Consider the following 17,177-nt stretch of genomic DNA (forward strand, 5'->3'; position numbering starts at 1 on the left):
AGAACGTCAGAATCGCATCTGCCACTAGAAATAAAACCAAAACCGCTTTGGAGTCAGTGTAGCTGTGATTTGTCTGTTCTTAAAGAGAACTACACGAACATAGGCATTTATTTGTCTGTGGGCAGCCTCAGCTTTGTAGCAGACATATGATTTTACATGAAATCCAGATGTCATTTAGAACAGTGTCAAAAGTCAGACTAAAATCAGTATTCATCAAATTACTTTCTTAAAGAAAAAATATGCTCTGCAGCTTTAAGAAAGAATTGTAAAAATATCTCAGACTCATGTATTAGCAATGTCTTTGGGTTTTTCTCTTGTACAAACACAAAAGCCTGAAGAATCAAGAGTGGAAATATTTTCCATGCTTCTGCTTGGATATGGCTCATAAGTCAGGATCATTTATGACCCTCAGTAGTTTCCCCAGAGTACAGAGCTGTCCACCACTGTAGTTTGATTTACATGCATGATATCTACCTACATGAAGTCTTGATACACTGGAAAAGACCAAGACGGGCTTTCTACATTTATTTAGCAAACAAATGGAATTACTTTCAACAGTTTTAGGTTTTCTTAGGCAGTATTAGAACTGCCTGCACACTACTCTCTAGTAGTCAGTGCAAGCAGGGGAGAAAAAAAAACAAAAAAGAAAAACAAGAAAAACCCCAACATTGCTTATTTTGTTCTGAGACAGCCACCCCAAGGCTCTACCTACCACTCTACAGAGCGAGTTCACCTTCATGCCATGCTGTGCCTACCCAAATTGTAGCAGTCACCCACTTTCACTGAACAAAATGGTGCTTTATTTGCAAAGATTTAAATAAAGCTCTCTTTGTTAATGAAAGATCTCTATTCTTTTCACCAAAAGGCATGATCTCATCATTCTGATATAATTGTACCATTAATTGTGTGAAAGAAACTTTGCATTGCCACAGCTGAGACAGATCACTCCAGAAGGTGACTCTGGGAGTCTAGAGGGATGTTTACAATTTACCTCATCAACAGGAAGAAGAATACATGTCATTTAGCTATTCCCTAAGAATGAGAAAGCAAGATCAGCGCAGGGCTAGGCTGACACCGAGATGCCATTCAAAGAGTATCCAGCCCCAACAATGTCTCAGCCTCATAATAAGCCATTCACAATCAGTTGGCTCCCAGTTGCCTTGCAAAATTCCATCTCAGAAAGGGATTAAAGATATCTTTTAGTCAGGAAAATTCAGTTGCACCTTCAGGAACACCTGTTTATTTTAATGGTTGGTGTTGATATTTTCTGCTGCATGGTCATCTTTAAGTTCTGCAAAGACATACTATATGTAGCTTTTTGTTCAATTGCAGGGTTTTGATTAAAAATTGTTTAGATTTGTAAGTCACAGCAAGACAAATTTCACAAAGAAAATGGTATTACTATAGCTGATTTCTTTTTTTTAAAGAAGAAAACATTGTGGTTGTACAATAAATAAATTTCGCTGTTGTAACAGATGTTACCACTCTTAATACATCTTTTGAACTAGTGACTTTCTTCAAAGTCACTCTTCCTTCCAGAGTTCTAAACAAAGAAGTGAATAAGAAACGATCAGATACAATAGCTGCATGAAAGAAAAATCATTTCCTTCAGATGCATCCCAGTCGGTAGATTGTTTCAGCAGCTTAATGCTTACTCTTGAACTGACATGAGTACTTGAATCATTTGTAAAACAAACATCACAAGAGCTAGCTACAATAGAAACATGTTACTGTTCAGTGCTTTGAGAGTTTCAATTTATGAAGACTGACAATCTACAGAAGCTCGAGGCTCAAATAGCCATACTGATCTGGATGCAAGGATGCTGCATTAAACAGCCAGCATGGTCAGTAAGTCCCACTAAGAAGCCTGAAGTCCTTGTGATTACACACTGCTCGTGGTGATTAAAGCCAGAGTTTCAGGAATGTGGAGTTACAAAATTGGGCCCATACCCTAATCACTACAGAAGGCAAGACCAAGTAGAACACTATCTCCACCACAGGTCCTTCTACTTTTCTCAGTTGGAGGTAGTGGTGCACACCAACACTTCCTATGCCAGAACAAGTGAACAGAGTTTTCACGTTTCCTCCAGCTCCCACTCTTGTGGCCCAAGGATTGCAGTCCTACCCTTGTACCCCCACCACTTCCACTTGTATTTCATCTAAAAGATTGGTTTTGCCGTTTTTGTTTCAGAGTTTGTGTCTGACACACCTGACCTACAGGCACGGCTCTTCATCTGCTTTTCCTGACATGACTTCTTGGACTTCGGGACGGAGTAGAAATAGATCTTCATCTTCAAATAGGAAGATCCATCTGAGGGACCATGTATCAGTCTGACCTGCTAGATCTTAGCTCTATCATACTAACACAGAAAACAGACTTCATCCTAGTCCTGGATAATCAAGTAGGGCAAATTCTTGGCAAGGGGAACCAAAATTTGCCTCCTTTAGCTATCAATATTTATGATGTTTCATATCTTGAGATACACACCTCAACTGGGCAAACCACTGTGGAGTTCTTCCTCTGCAGAGAGGAAGTACTGCCTCCTATACTAGCAAGTCCTCAACTCGTGCATCTAGAAGAGCAAATGCTTTAGCACACTGACCTGTATTGGCTTTGTTGTTTGAGGTGGAACATATGACTTATTTCTGCACTGCCTACAGATCTGTTGAAAACTGCTGCTCATAACAAGCTAATCTCACCACAGGCTGCTTCCCTCCCTCTTTAAGCAGCAGGATACCATCTTTTTCACAGATCTGGCCAAGAGATAGCAGGCTTTTTTCTTGAGTATTTGTTTTGATGTGTCAAAGGGACTAAAAGAATATTTTGTCCTGGTTGAAAAGGGACCAACCTCTGGCCAGCAAGTATTGGTGGTGCAGAGGTGCACCCCTTCGTGCCTGGACTCTCTAACACAAGACTCTTTCACATGACAAGAATCTGCCTATGCAAGCAGCGTGGGCTTTACCCATCAAAAGTGCAACATATGAAGCCCACTGTTCCCCAGGGCAATTGTCATGCAACTCCCACATTACCAAATGAACAAAAAAAGCATCTTAGGACAACCTTCATGTTATCACTTCAGCATATATAAATTGGATTACTGAGGAAGCAGGTTTTCAAGAACGGGAGTGCACTCCAGGGCATTAACAGACCACACAGTCTCTGCTGTCACTGCTGCAGCAGCTGTTCCCCCTTTTGTTGCAGTTCGGGGACAACAGCATCTGGGTTTCAACCCAATCTCATGAAGTTCAGAAAAAACAGCAACTGTAGGTGGGCTGCTTTTCAGTCAAGCTGACAAAGGCATCCTCATACTTGGCAGCACTGTTCCAAGCTGACCTCCTTTCCACTCCAGCATGTCTTTCTGACCCGAACAGGCTCTAAATACTGACATCCTTCTCTAAGTCACAGGCCTATAGAAGGGAGCAGATCATCAGCACGGGTGGCTCCTGGCTGTGGAAATGCCAGAAGCAGCTTTCCAGGGTGAGGGGTGTCTCCAAGACCCCCATGCCTGCAGCAGATATGCTCGCTTCCGCCCAAGTTTTGGAATAACTAAAGTGTCTTAAAAAACTCCTCCAGCTCAGAAGAGGTTACAACCTCCAGCTGCCTGTCATCACTCTTCTACTAGAGATTATCTGCTGGAAGGGCTCTTATTACACATGTTCCACAATCTGTTGCCTTCAAAGTGAACTAAGTTAACTTGGGGAGAAAAAGAGGAAAAAAAAAAAAAGAAAAGAAAAGAAAATGTCTTTCTAACCTAACTCATTTTGACAGACAAGTTAGAAAACAACAACACACACAACGAACAGATCTGAGACCATGATAATCACCAGCTGAAAAGACAGTGACAGCAGCTGAGGGGCAGTTACCTCTTCGGCAAGCGTAGCAAGATCCAGACAGTAACTTCCACCCGTGACTTCATTAAACTACAATTTTGTCTTCTAAAAGGCAGCTTATTTTCTTTGCATTGCTAGAATCAAGAAAAATTGTATTAGTATATTACTCATCTGTGTTGCTAAAGCTAACATCTACTTAACCCACAAACAACACAAACAACACTGCACAGCCAAGTGTCAAAGTACCCAGTCTCTTCCCAAAACCTTAGTTTAAAAGACCTCACAACTTCCTTACCTTCAGTAAGTTAACATTTTTCACCTGTTTTTCTCATTCTCTACTGTACCAAAATAGAAAACCATTTTAAATTATTTATAGCGTTCCAAATGCAAGCTTCATTTCAGTATATGAATGTCTATTTCATTCTATGCTCATAAATGTGCTTTTGCAATTGCACAAAATAAAAATCCATCTTTGCACAAAAGACTGGATGAGAACCTCCATGCCATAAAATAAGATCCACGATGACCTCCTTACCGAAGCAGTGCAGGAGTATCTTACCCAGACACTTCCTAAGAGGGTAACTACTATGCTGCAGCAGCATAGCTGGTTTCATTTCTGGTGATGTTAACGATTTTTCTTCTTTTGAGTAATTCTGTATTATTATAGCAGTTCCGGGAAACAGCCTCAGTTCTTCTGGGGGTGGGGTGGTTGTTCATTTGTTTTGGAGTTTGGTGGGGTTTTTTTAAGCTCACAAACATCTTTTCTTGTTTACAGCAGTACTGAAAATCCTAACAGACTAGTTCCTACAGGCCACATATAGATGCCTGGAGCTATGACGGTAGTTCCTCTGAGGACTCCAGGGGCTCACCACAAGGGAGAGAGGTACACAGAAACTATAGAGACTATGCAAGCAATGCATAGTGAATGGAAGATGCTTTGAAATTACTTCCTAGCATACATCAGGTGCCTAACACGTATTGTTTGAACCTGGGAAAAGCTATGCAGGTGTAAAGGGGCAGCAGAAGAGTTTTGGGGAAGCACATAATTTGCCCCCATTAAATGGTTTATGCAATTAAACGGCAAGATTAAGCACCAATTGCTGTTCTAGATATGCAAATGCTTTGAAAATTCCAACACATTATTTAATTTACTTGATTTCTAAAAATACCAAACTTCTTAAATTACTATTCAACTACACAATAGGTTGCTAGCCTGTAAGCTAGCATTCTTTCCAGAGACAGCTTTTACACTCATGGTCATGTTTTCACAATTAAAACCAGGTAAGAAACTTTATCTCATGATCTTTGGTTATGTTCACATCCTGTTCACGTACATCTTGCTTTCTGTTTTGTCACAAGGACAATACAGCTTAGATACTTTGTACTACCACTTCTGTCTTCTCATTTAATTCTTTTAGTTCCTTAATTCTTGTAAGGTTTATCCAATTTTCAGCTATTGTCAACAACAAAGTGCATCAAAATTTTCCTTTCTTCTTTTTGACTCTCTAGAGAGGAAGCTAAGGGGCTGGTGGATGTGTGAAGTTTAAAAATTTAAAACTAAAACCATTAAAAGTTAATGCTGTTAGTCCATTTCCTCCATGTTTTTCATATCAAATACGCTACATTTAGAAGGAAGACTTTTTTGAATTGTCAGTACAATCAACTATTAAAAAAATAGGTTTTTAACTATATTGTAGAATTATACTCAGATAATGACAACTTACATATTTATATAATCTACATCTATAAAATTTCTACTTGCAGCAAAACTGAGATTGCACCATACTATGGGAAATGCATCTTTGGTCCTAATGCACAATTCCTGTTTATTCCATAGAAGAAACTATGAAGTACACAGATAAGCCTTCAAAAGGCATGGTTTTGTGAGAGATTCTTATAGGTACCATCTGTTTAAATCATTAGAAAATAAACTTTAACATTTCACTAAAATTTGTTTTGTCAGGTCATCTCTAGATTCTGTTTAATGAATCTTCTGTCCCTAACACTCACTCAACAAAACATTTTCGAAAGGAAAGCATGTTTGTTCAAGAGAGGCTTTAGAACAGAACACAAGGTCCAAATATTCTTGAATTTTGGAAAGTCCACTCCACACTGCTGTCTGTCTTTACACCAGGAGGGGGGAGAAAGAGAGAGAGACAGAAAACTGTGAGGAGCTGTATCAATATCAAAGTGAGGAGGACATTTTAATACTTTGCCTTTGCACTCCATGTTTCCCATAGAGAAAATAAATCAAGAAACCACTCCAATACCAAACACTGCAATGAAAATTTAAAACAAACAAAAAAAACCACAAAAAAACCCCAATACTAAAAGCTCCTAAACCCTACAGGACATTCTCAGAGAATCAACAGGGTGACATACCCTGATTTACCTGAAAGGAAGAAAGTTTTTCCTGCTCTTTGGATCTTACACATGCCAGTGGGTTAAATTACAAGCCTTCGCTGCTTTGGCATTCCCCTCCCTCTCCATGGAGGCCCTGGTCTCCAAACACTGAGAGCATCCACAGGAACAAACAAACAGAAGTTCTGAGCTGATTTTCACACAATTGCTGAAAATCTGTAAAATAAAGGTGAAGAACATCCTGAACAGATTATTGAAAAAGAAAAAAAGAAATCTGCAATACAAGGACACAAGATATTTCTTTCTGAATACAGAAACCCCACTTGCCTAGCTATCATCCTTTACTATGAACAAACTTTCAAAGACTGTTTCTCTCTAGTACTCATGAGTCATTTTCTAACATCGCGTCTTTGGCGGCTTGAAGCATTTTGAAAGTGGAAAGCAAACAAAATTGCTTTTAATGCACTCATAAGAGGGTACTTCAGGTTTTTTAAAAGCCATTTTTTCTCTATCTTTTAGCTGCTAGGAGGCTTTAAATGGGACCCCTGTAGGTTTTTGTCTGTAAACCATACGAGAGCATAAAAGCTTGGAAAACTTGCAGAGATTCTGAAGCAGGTTCACACAGCTTCATTGAAACTGTGTGTGGTTTTGAAGCTCACCAGGGCTCTACTCACCAGGAACTATTTAAAATTGCCAACTTAAAAAATAGATTTAAAACTCATAAAGGATTATGATGAAAATGCAAGACTTATTTTGTAGCCTTCCAGCTTGAAAGAAAAAATACTGTTCTGTAAATAGGGAGGAATGGGTTTTCATTCTCTACAGGTTTTTGGGTATTGTTTCTCTGAAAACACTTATAGTAGCCTGAGAAAGGGATCAGAGTAACCCCTGTAAACACAGCCTGAATTAATCTGCATCAAAGTGATTTACCTGTACCAGAATTAAACTGATCAATCCATTATACCAACACACAGTGGCTCAACTATTCCTAAAAGCACTTGCAGAATTGTTACAATGGAAATGTGTCAAATCTTTCCCTGTCTTTGGAGGTGACTCTTCTCAATCCATTTCAGTATCAATCAGAACAGCCAGCAAGAAAAGAAGGCTTGGAAAACCACCACTGCCATCCATAAATACCATGAGAAGCATGAAACTACTTTCATTTATATGAAGAATCAGTCAAATAACATTTCCTGACTAAACTGTTATCTTGCTATCACAAATTTCTCATTTTACATTGTCAGGTTCACTAGAACTTGGTATTGTGAAAGCAAATGGAAAGGTATTGTTTTGAATGTTAAGGGAGACATGAAAAGTTTAGCATCATAGGGTCTAATATGGCATTTCTTGTACATACACAGTTGTCAGTGAAGCTGGTGAGAGTTCTGTGAGGAAAGATTGCCAGACTTGATTTTTTACTTCAGTCAACATTGAAATTCTACTAAGATACCAAGAAGTTGGTCCAGGACAGAAATGAAACTGTTTTTCATGTTTTCTGATGGCAAACAGTACAATGGATGGATGACATTTGGTATTATTTAAATTTGTTGTGGGACTGATTTTGCCACTAGTGGTTGCTTTTAGCTTTTATACTCATTACTTGTACATTTTATACTCCTTGATAGTGAAGAATACTCCACAGTGCTGTTGGTTTCAGATTAACCATTCAATATGTCAGCAGCTGTGCAATGTCAGGGAATCAAAGTAGCTGTTCACTGGGATCATAAAGAACATGGGGTTGGTCACAGAAGCTTATTTTTCCACAATCACAACCAGCCATGGAATTAATTCCTAACTCAGGAAGGTCTATTTAACACCACTGCTGTTCATATACAATACTCCAAAAGCTGTTGACTTTGTTTCCCAGCATCCTATTTGCCTAGGAAACCACTGGCCCACATTAAATAACCAAAATCTATAATATGTGAGCCCTAGCATGAGAGCGGGGGAGAGTAGAGATCAACAGTTTCCTAAGTCCTTAGGATAGCTCAGATTTTAAAGAGCTTCCAGAGGTACAAAGGTACAAGGGAAAAAGTTCAAAGCATGAAGAGGAAACAAAAATGTTTATCCCTGCCTATTTGGACTGGAGAGGACAAAGGACCTGACCCCAAATCTAGTGACAGGAAACAAGATACACTGACCGGGAGGGGAAGGGGAATTCCTTGCTGGATCCTACAGGTAAGCAGCAATTCTGAAGCATGGCATTAATACAGCACAAGTGTAATGTAAACAGATACTCAAGTAGTCTGTTTAAAAAAAAAAAGAAAAAAGAAAAAAGAAAAAAGAGGAGGGGGAGAGGTACTATTCAAAGTACTGCTCAAAGAGAGTAAAGTCTGGAAGAGCATGGCCCATAGCTGGCATCTTAGTATTTCTTTTCCATCACTTAGACCAATTTGAAGAAAATCCCTGCAAAGAAGCTTTCATAAGATGGCATTTTTGTGATTCAGTATAGCACCAATATTCCTTTTGAGTTTTATAACTGTTCCTAGAACATTCTTGGCAATGAATTTAAACTTTTTGAATGAGGTTGCATTTCACTGTAAATGGTTATCTGGTATTCACAACACAAAATAAGCATTTGAATATTTATTGTGAGCACATTGCATTTTAGGGAGAACACACAAAGATTCTTACCACAATTATCTTGTTCCAGCTTTAATATATTAGCTGTCACCTCTTTAATGGATCTTGTGAGAAAGGAAAGTTTCTTTCTTTAACTCTCTTTTCCCCCTGAACGCAATTACCACCTCATTCAGAGCCCTTTGTGTCCACCTAATCTCTCTGATTATGTCTCTGACACCACCACAATACTACATGACTGACATACCTGACAGCTGTGACTAGTGACAGAATACTCACAATGAAAACCAGCTCTATGCAGGATGAGTATTACCTACCGCCAGCTTCATAGAACAAACATGGAAGGAAGGTAAAAAAGGGGTGGGGGCATTTCACGACTAGCCTAACCCCTACCGATTTTTCCTCTTTTTAGAGCCAAACAGCATTGACAAGCAGAGCCTCTTTGTACATACCTACCTAATGAACCAATTGTTGGATGAATACAAAAGAACACCCATTAGTATTTTAATTTTGAATTTATAGAGTAGAAAATGCATGTTTGGAGACCTGACTTACAAGTAGGACTTGATGGATCATTTTGTCTCTCTCCAGCCCTTTTATGCTTCTCCGGGTCATAACTCCCAGCTGGTGCTCAACTGTCAGATTTAGGCAGGTGGCAATAGATGAGAGCCTGCAAGGAAAGCTATACCTGAAAATGTCATTCCCAGACAACAAGCTGCCACTGGAATCAAGCACAAATTATTTCAGAATTCAGCAGTTTGAGCTATAAAGACATGAAGTAGTATTACAAATAATTGGCTAACACGATAGTAGTAATTAATACACTAATCAGGAAAAATATGAACATACGAGTGCTTTACAAAGCATCTTATACCTAAAAAATTCCAGGTTTTCAAGTGGCATTTCTACATTAAAAGCTTCATCTTGTCAGCACTAACTTCCTTTTTTCCCCCGGCATTAAAAAAAAAGGATGAGAATTTTGGGAATAGGGATGAAGCAGATTTTTCCAAATATACTGAATATTCAGAACAATTTAGTTGCATCATTCTGAGCTCTTGAGCAGCTTCAGAAATTACACATTCCCGGAATCAGAGAGAAAGGGCAGAAATCAAACTAACATTTTCAAATTGGAACGTCTAGTGCTAAAATACCACTTTGGCATCCAGTTTTCAGAGATGATCAGATAATATTTACAGAAAATTAATCCAAGTGCTTTACATCCATCTGATTTTACATCTAAAACCTGCTCATTTAAGAGTTTCCTCAGACAATCATACAGCAAAAATAAAACACACGAGCTTGAAGGATATGCTCAGGAAAGCTTTGTGATCAAACAGTATGTTATTGAAAGCTGAACTATTCATTTTCTATCTTAACTTTCTTATGCTGCAAGTAAGGTGTTCATGCTGTTACTATAGATTCAGCACAACTTTACATTAATTTTGAAATGGTTTAAGAACCAGTTTAAGTAAATGAATAAAATGTTTAAAGAAAACTCTCTTTTTAATCCATCACGTTCCAGCTTGCAATACTTGTTTATTCTGTACTTTAAGTTACCACTACCTAGGAACCTGTAACACAGATTCCATGTTACATCATGTATCAGTGAACTAATGCAGGGTTGTAAAGAAAAAAAAAAAATTAAGTTAATAACAAAAATCTATTCTACTGTTAATGCCAACTCAAATTTTCAAATGGGAGCTAGAATCAATATTCTACTTAACTGGTAAATTTGGTGAGAAAATTGGTATGATGCAAACATTGCCACTTAAATTATTAACAGTCATCTTTCTTACTCAATATGAGGCATCACTGCAGACAGGTGGATTCTTCACACAAATACTTCATGTCTGTCTTACTGATTATAAGACATGCATACTCTTCATCTAAGCCATACAATGAAAGCAGTAAAGCATGAACTTCTATTATCTAGTTTTGGGGAGAAAAAAGTTAGAACAAGACAGCTATGAATAAAAGTCAGAATATTCAATTACAGTCCCAGGGACAACCGGTCTTCCATAAAATGCCCACTCTTTCATTAGCTTCCAAGGACCTTTGTTCCCACAATGGCTTTTCTCATTCCCAAAGATGCTACAATATCGATAGCTAACATACTTCATGTATGTAAGATACATTACCTACTAACCTCATAGTCAACTGTGATAACCCTGTAGCCCCCCAACTCCTCCACAAATCATAGGAGCAAGAATATAGCAGCATTTCACCTAACAGGCATTCCTACCAGAGAAATGCCCAAGAATCTTTAATACTCTACTTCAAAAAGCCACCACTGCCCTCAGTAACTTACTTTATACACCAAAAAACCCTCACAAAATTCTCTTTACCATTTTAACCTTTTATATGTTCAAAATAATTTCTAGACAACCAGGCCTTGATATGCACCTTTACTAGGTTTTCTGAACACTAATTAGTTTCAGATGCCAGGGCAACAATCTCCAAAACACACTGAAGCACGTGTACAGAATGTATTATAACTCCATTTGTAGTCAATGATGTGAAAACTTTTACAAAGCTGTTGAATAATTATGATTACTAATATCCCAATTAGGTCGAGCAGGTACAAAGACATCCTCAGTGTTAGACACTGAATGAATTTTTTTAAAGAATTTCTTTCTGAATTTTTTCTCTGACTGGTCTTAAAACCAACAAGTAAGATTAATTAAAGAGATATCGTTGGGGGTTTGTTTTGGTTTTAAGTTTGCCTGCTTGGGATGTTTGAGCCAATCTTCCCAGTCTGAGACAAAGGATTGCATCCAACAACAGGAGAAAATTGAAAAAAGTTTCAAAATTGACAATGACCAAAATGAGAGAAGAATTATACCCAAAACTAATTCTGATTCTTTTATCAAAAGCATCACGGTTTAAACTCTTAGTCAAATCTGCAGTCTTTGAGAATTGGTCAAAGTTATTCTATTTTTCTGTATCCCTAAAAGATGTAGAGACAGAGCTCAGGGCTCCTTCATAGTAAGCACTGGACAACTCAAAGCAAGATCATTGCAACTACAAAAGTTTACTTCATAGATGAAGCAACCATGTGGAAAGGAAGCAGTCCCCTTTTATGGACTAGGAATGGAAGCAGTTTGAAGTGACTTCCTCGAGACTTTTGAAGTCCCACTGATGTTCTCACTTTGCAAGTAAAAATACATTGGCTATGCTCCGGCTCTTACACCTTCATTACTGAGGAAAAAAACTTCACGCAGAACTGACAAATCAGCTATCAGACTTGGGCTTCCACTGAAGTACTCCTTTCCTCTTCCTCGCCTTCAATGCCTCACCAAAAAAAAAAAAAAAAAAAAAAAAAGGAATCCATCTTCAAGTTTCTATTGCACACACTAGAGCATATCTTTTCCTAGAGATAATTTGCTTTACCCATATATGACAAGGTCCATGTCTAGAGATGATAAATATTGCCTATACAACTAATGACTGTTGTAACCATACCATAGTATGGGAGCACTTAAATTGCGGGGGGGGGGGGGGGGGGGGGGGGGGGGGGGGTAGAAAAAAACAGAAAAAAGAAAAAAGTCATGCATAATTTATTCTTCAGCAAGTAGGTTAATTACATGTCATGTAGTACTAATAGAAACTTCTGCTAAACATTTACGAAACAAGAACCTAAGCAGTAGAACAACTAAAATATTAGAAGATTACCTATCCGTCTTACGTCACCTGGAATCACTTTGATTTATCTTATGAATGCAAGTATAGCAATATAATTCACACACCCAAACAACTTCTGGGACAAGTGCTCTAGGGATGTTCTCCAGCACAGAGTCTGGTCGTGGAGTTACCAGCCTGTAACTTCCTCTTCACACAGCAAAGAAAGTCATTGTTATTAGAAGAGAATCAATCAAAATGGGTGCAAATAGATGCCAAAATATTTAGCATCACCTGCAAACCAGGAGTCCCTTGGATGATGAGGGCAGGTCACTTGCGCATGCTCGTTCTTCAAAATGTGTTTCTCCCTTATATATATTTCCACATTTACACACACACACTTGCAAGCACAGTTCAGCAGAGTAACCACAGCAGCACATTCTGCATCCTTTTCCTCCCTTATGTCCAATCCAGGTGGCAACGTAGGAAAGAATGCATAACCATTCCTCCCACTGTGAGCAGAGTCCCAGACAGCAGGCCTACCACAGGAACAGCATGCAACAACAATTCTGAATTTAGACCAAATGAACAATTATCCAAAATTGGGGTTTCTTATTGCAATTCAATGCCACTCTTTTACAAAGACCACTACTTACAGGGAAATTCTCTGGGACAATACTGACAGCCGTTTTAACTCCTTAGGCATAGAGAGAAACAAGGCATCTTTTTAAAGACGCTTGTCTTAATAATAAAGAAAAAACAGAGGCTGGTCCAGCATCGAAGTAATGAAGGTTTAATTCTACAGGATTGAAATTTATAGGTAAAATAATCTGGAATAAATTGAAAATCACAATCAATCTTTGACAAAAATTTTGGATGTGTTCAAAAAGTTAGTTTATGCTTTTGGAAACCAGCATTACGAAGACTCCTACCACAGAAGGGACTGTCATCTAACCTTGTGGAAACAACTACTAAAAATGGCCCAATGGATAGTGAAAGGTACAAAATCACATAGCTCTTATTAACAGATAGGGATACTTCCTCCTCAGTGATCCTGTTCATTATCTAAAGACAATTTTTACTGAGAAACCAAGGTCCTTGAGAAAGAGATAATGGTTAATCAATCCCTCCAGAAACTGGTTCAGAAACAACTACCATCAAGTTGAGCATGTAAGACTAAACTGCAGAGCTTACTAAAACGTCAGGTTTAAGTGCATGGTCAAGAACAGCTGCTAGAGTAGTAAATGTACAGTGAACATGACTTCCATGAACAACAAACCACAAGTCTTCTCTTCAATAAGTAAGGATTTAGCTACATTAACACATAACATGAAACAACAGAAGAGAATCCGTAGAACAGTTGGAGCTAATGACCTGAAGACCATACTACCTGCATCTCACAAGGTTTATTCTATACTAGCAAGGGGCAAGGACAACTTTAGAACAGAGAGCAGCTGGAAGATACTCAACTAGGAAATGCAAAGGCTTTGAAGACAGTAACATTAAGCTTGGTCTTTTTTCCAGCTCTGGAAGAGACTTCTGATTGTGCTTCTAAAACTGAACCAACATAGGCTTTTGGACACTAATGTCTTTCTCAAATGAAGCATCCAAGCCTATTGAGGTAAGGCAGGAGGCAGAAGATTCCCTCCATTCCAATTCTGTATTCAGGAGAAATACACAGGCATCACATCAACCAGGGAAACGTTCAAGCCCTCTCTCTGCCAGAGAGAGGGCAAGAGGAACACAGTTACAGTATCTAGCAGACAGGAGCTTAGGTGTTGATGGGAGAATAAGGAGGTAGCAAGTCTTCTGATGTCAAGTTTAATTTCTTTTAGTAAATCTTCCCTTCCTGGTTTCAGACTGCTGAGAAACAAGGTTTTATGAAGAAACAGCACCTTTAGTATACTTCAATATAATACTGGCAGCACGTATCAAAGGCAATGCACTGTATACTTCAGGTTTTTCCTCCCAGTTTTTTGAAAATGCAGTTAAACAATCAATCTCATATTGAAAGGAATTTCGCTCACACTTCTATCAACCTGAAGAAAGGAATAATGTACATATGCTATGACAGAACTATGCTGTCAAAAAGCTACATTTCTAGCTTAAGGCAACATCAGACATACAGCTCCCTGCTACAGAAATAAAATAGCAGACAGGACCAAAGGGTACAAAGACACAGTAACAATGGGTAAGCTGATTGTGGAACTGTTGTTCACTGAATCCTACAATAAGAACTGGAAAGTACTCAACAAAATTGGAAAGAAGCCAGTTGCACAGAAGTTTTGTGTGCTAAAAGAGCACACAGTGAACTTTTAGGGTTTGCTGGCACATGAAGTTGGGGAAACAAGGTGTCAAAAGGGTGAACAGAAATTCACAAACAGGTCCATGAATGGAAAAAAAGGGGGATAGGTGGGAATCTACCTCCCATCCCTAATCCAATGACTGCAGATACTGAGGAAATGCAAGCAAAGTGAACCAAAGGCAGCAGCCAGGCTTATGTCACCTCTCAAAGCAACATCTTTTCACCACTGCTCGAGACAGAATAATGGGTTAGATGAATCATACTGGAAGGCTGAAGGTAGTGTTGCTCGTGTTTAATTTACACTGTTTGACATTCTTAGAGTTAAAAACAATGCTTATGCCTGTCACTGAACTGTGTAAAAAGTTAGGGGCTGATTGTCAAATCATGGATCTGGTCCCAGCTTTAGCAGACGGAGACATGATATTAACAGGTCAGCTTCTGTACCGCAATCCCTCCCCCTGCTCCCCAAATCCCACCCCCCAAATTCGCATTGCCCAAGAGTAGGCAGCTTGACCTCTTACCTACAGCAAGGAATCCTCTAACCAAAGACAGAAATCAGGTAGAATCAACTGTTAACACATAGATTTTATTTCTGTATTTACAATGCTTAAAATATATCAGTATCTAGCTATGCCTAATAAATGCAAAAATAGAAAACTTCCCTTTTCAACAAAAGTGCAGAAACATAAATTAGAACATGATAACTTTAAAACATACAATGTTATTTCTCAGTGTTTTTACTATGAAAACAGATTTGTAAAACAAGCACCACAATTCATCTTACAGAAGACCTTCCATCAAAGCAGCATCACAGGGCAAAACAAGTAGGATGTTAGTATGGAGAAGTAGTAGCAAATCTTTGAATATTTTAAATGGCATAAACTGTTATAAATTATTATAAACAGTTATAAAACTGTTCTGACTAGTTTTTTGCGATAGCTTTACCACATAGCCGAATATTCACTGAGCCATATTTGGTTGTCAGCACAACGAAGAGACCTTCAAATTTTCCTTCTGCCTTTGGCTTGAACTGGACTGGCACATTGATGTAATGATGGGATCTGTAAAAAGGCAATTATGTGCAGACTCATTGTTAATAAACAAGTAAATCCTATCAGATAGAGAGATTCTTGTCTAGTTTTTATTTTCACCAAAATAGTGTATTGGACATACACTGGATGAACAAGCTTATTTTTATAGATTTGATTATCTACTATTCTTCTGAGGGACTTGGATTGTAAAGGTCATTCTTTCCTACTGATCATACAAAGTGCTACAATACTTTATTGCTGCTAGTTTACCTAGATAAGTTTGGCCTGCCTCTTTGCAATAATATTGATAGTGCATAAACTATATTTAGACCAAAGTTACTACATTTCTTCCCTCCAGAAGCCATGTGACAAATACACTAAAATTTCCAATCATTTTTGAAATTCCACCAGTTTGAAGCTAGTAAAATAATTTCAATTACTTCTAATTGCCTCCACATTACAAAATATTTTGCTGAATCATTGCAAGTCGATATGCCCATCCTCAAGCAGTGTTTTAATGATTTTACATTACACCTTTTTAGGTTATATAATTCCTCTTCTATTCAGATTGCATAAAAACATACCAGATGTAACGTGTGGCTGTCTTAATTGTCAAAAGCCTAGAGTGAATATTTTAAAAATATAAGCTACATGAGCAACAAGCTGGAAATGCTGAGTGGCAGCCTATTGGATTCCATGGCATCCAGTGGAAATACCCAGCTCTAACAGACAGGTAACAGTAACAGGCACATATTGGAATAAGCAAAAATGAACAGCATCACTTAGTAAGACAAAGGAAGAAAAGACAGCTTTGTTTTCTTTTATTGTAGCTTCTGTTTCCTCCCCTTCACAGTATTTAGCATTATCCAACGTCCTCTGGAATGTGCTTATTTTCCCTGCTTTTTCTTATTTTGTTCCTACCTCTTCATATTCCTTTCCCCTACACTAATCCAACCTAGCATGATCAGTCTGTGCTCTTACCCTTCTCCTACAACTGGAAATCATAGTATTGGTCTTGCATATAAGACTGACTCCAGCCTCATTTGTTTAGTATCATCCTTAGTGCTAAAACAGTCACACCAACAAATGTATTTTGATTTTTTTCTCTCTTTTTTTTTTTTTTTAACAGATCCTGGTCAATCAAGTAACTTAGGAGTACAGACTTTCAGAATAAAGACTGGTATGCTACTGTATTTTTTTAATTGGGTTAATACAAAAACAAAGCACTAATTATGTTGTACTGAACTACAATCAACGATACAGAAAACGAGTACAGCCAGAACAGGGTTTCACTTCTCATACTTGATTGCCAAGTGTTGTATAATAAACTTGGCATGCTCTGTCTCTTTATCCACCTATAATATATGGTATAAAGATATTTACTCAGCTTTATTTTTTAAAAGATCCATTTTTTTTATCCATTTTATAAATTAAGAACATCAGTACGGCTA

The 17,177-nt window shown here is 38.1% G+C and overlaps 2 protein-coding genes across 2 annotated transcripts in view; both read right to left on the reverse strand.

Moving 5' to 3' along the window:
* LDLRAD4 (low density lipoprotein receptor class A domain containing 4) overlaps window positions 1-9,400 on the reverse strand; it is a 312,128-nt gene extending 302,728 nt beyond the window's left edge. The window contains exons 1-3 of the mRNA XM_075022927.1: window positions 9,328-9,400; window positions 6,224-6,408; window positions 3,865-3,965 (exon numbers count right to left, since the gene is read on the reverse strand). The gene's annotated coding sequence lies outside the window, so the exon portion shown is untranslated. The remainder of the gene's footprint in view (window positions 1-3,864; window positions 3,966-6,223; window positions 6,409-9,327) is intronic.
* A 5,862-nt stretch (window positions 9,401-15,262) lies between these two features.
* Window positions 15,263-17,177, reverse strand: part of CEP192 (centrosomal protein 192) — an 89,970-nt gene continuing 88,055 nt past the window's right edge. The window contains exon 53 of the mRNA XM_075024266.1: window positions 15,263-15,756. Within this exon, the coding sequence (XP_074880367.1) occupies window positions 15,618-15,756 (139 nt within the window). The 3' untranslated portion in view covers window positions 15,263-15,617. The remainder of the gene's footprint in view (window positions 15,757-17,177) is intronic.

This window comes from Buteo buteo, chromosome 3 (assembly GCF_964188355.1).
Source record: "Buteo buteo chromosome 3, bButBut1.hap1.1, whole genome shotgun sequence".
Lineage (NCBI taxonomy): Eukaryota > Metazoa > Chordata > Aves > Accipitriformes > Accipitridae > Buteo > Buteo buteo.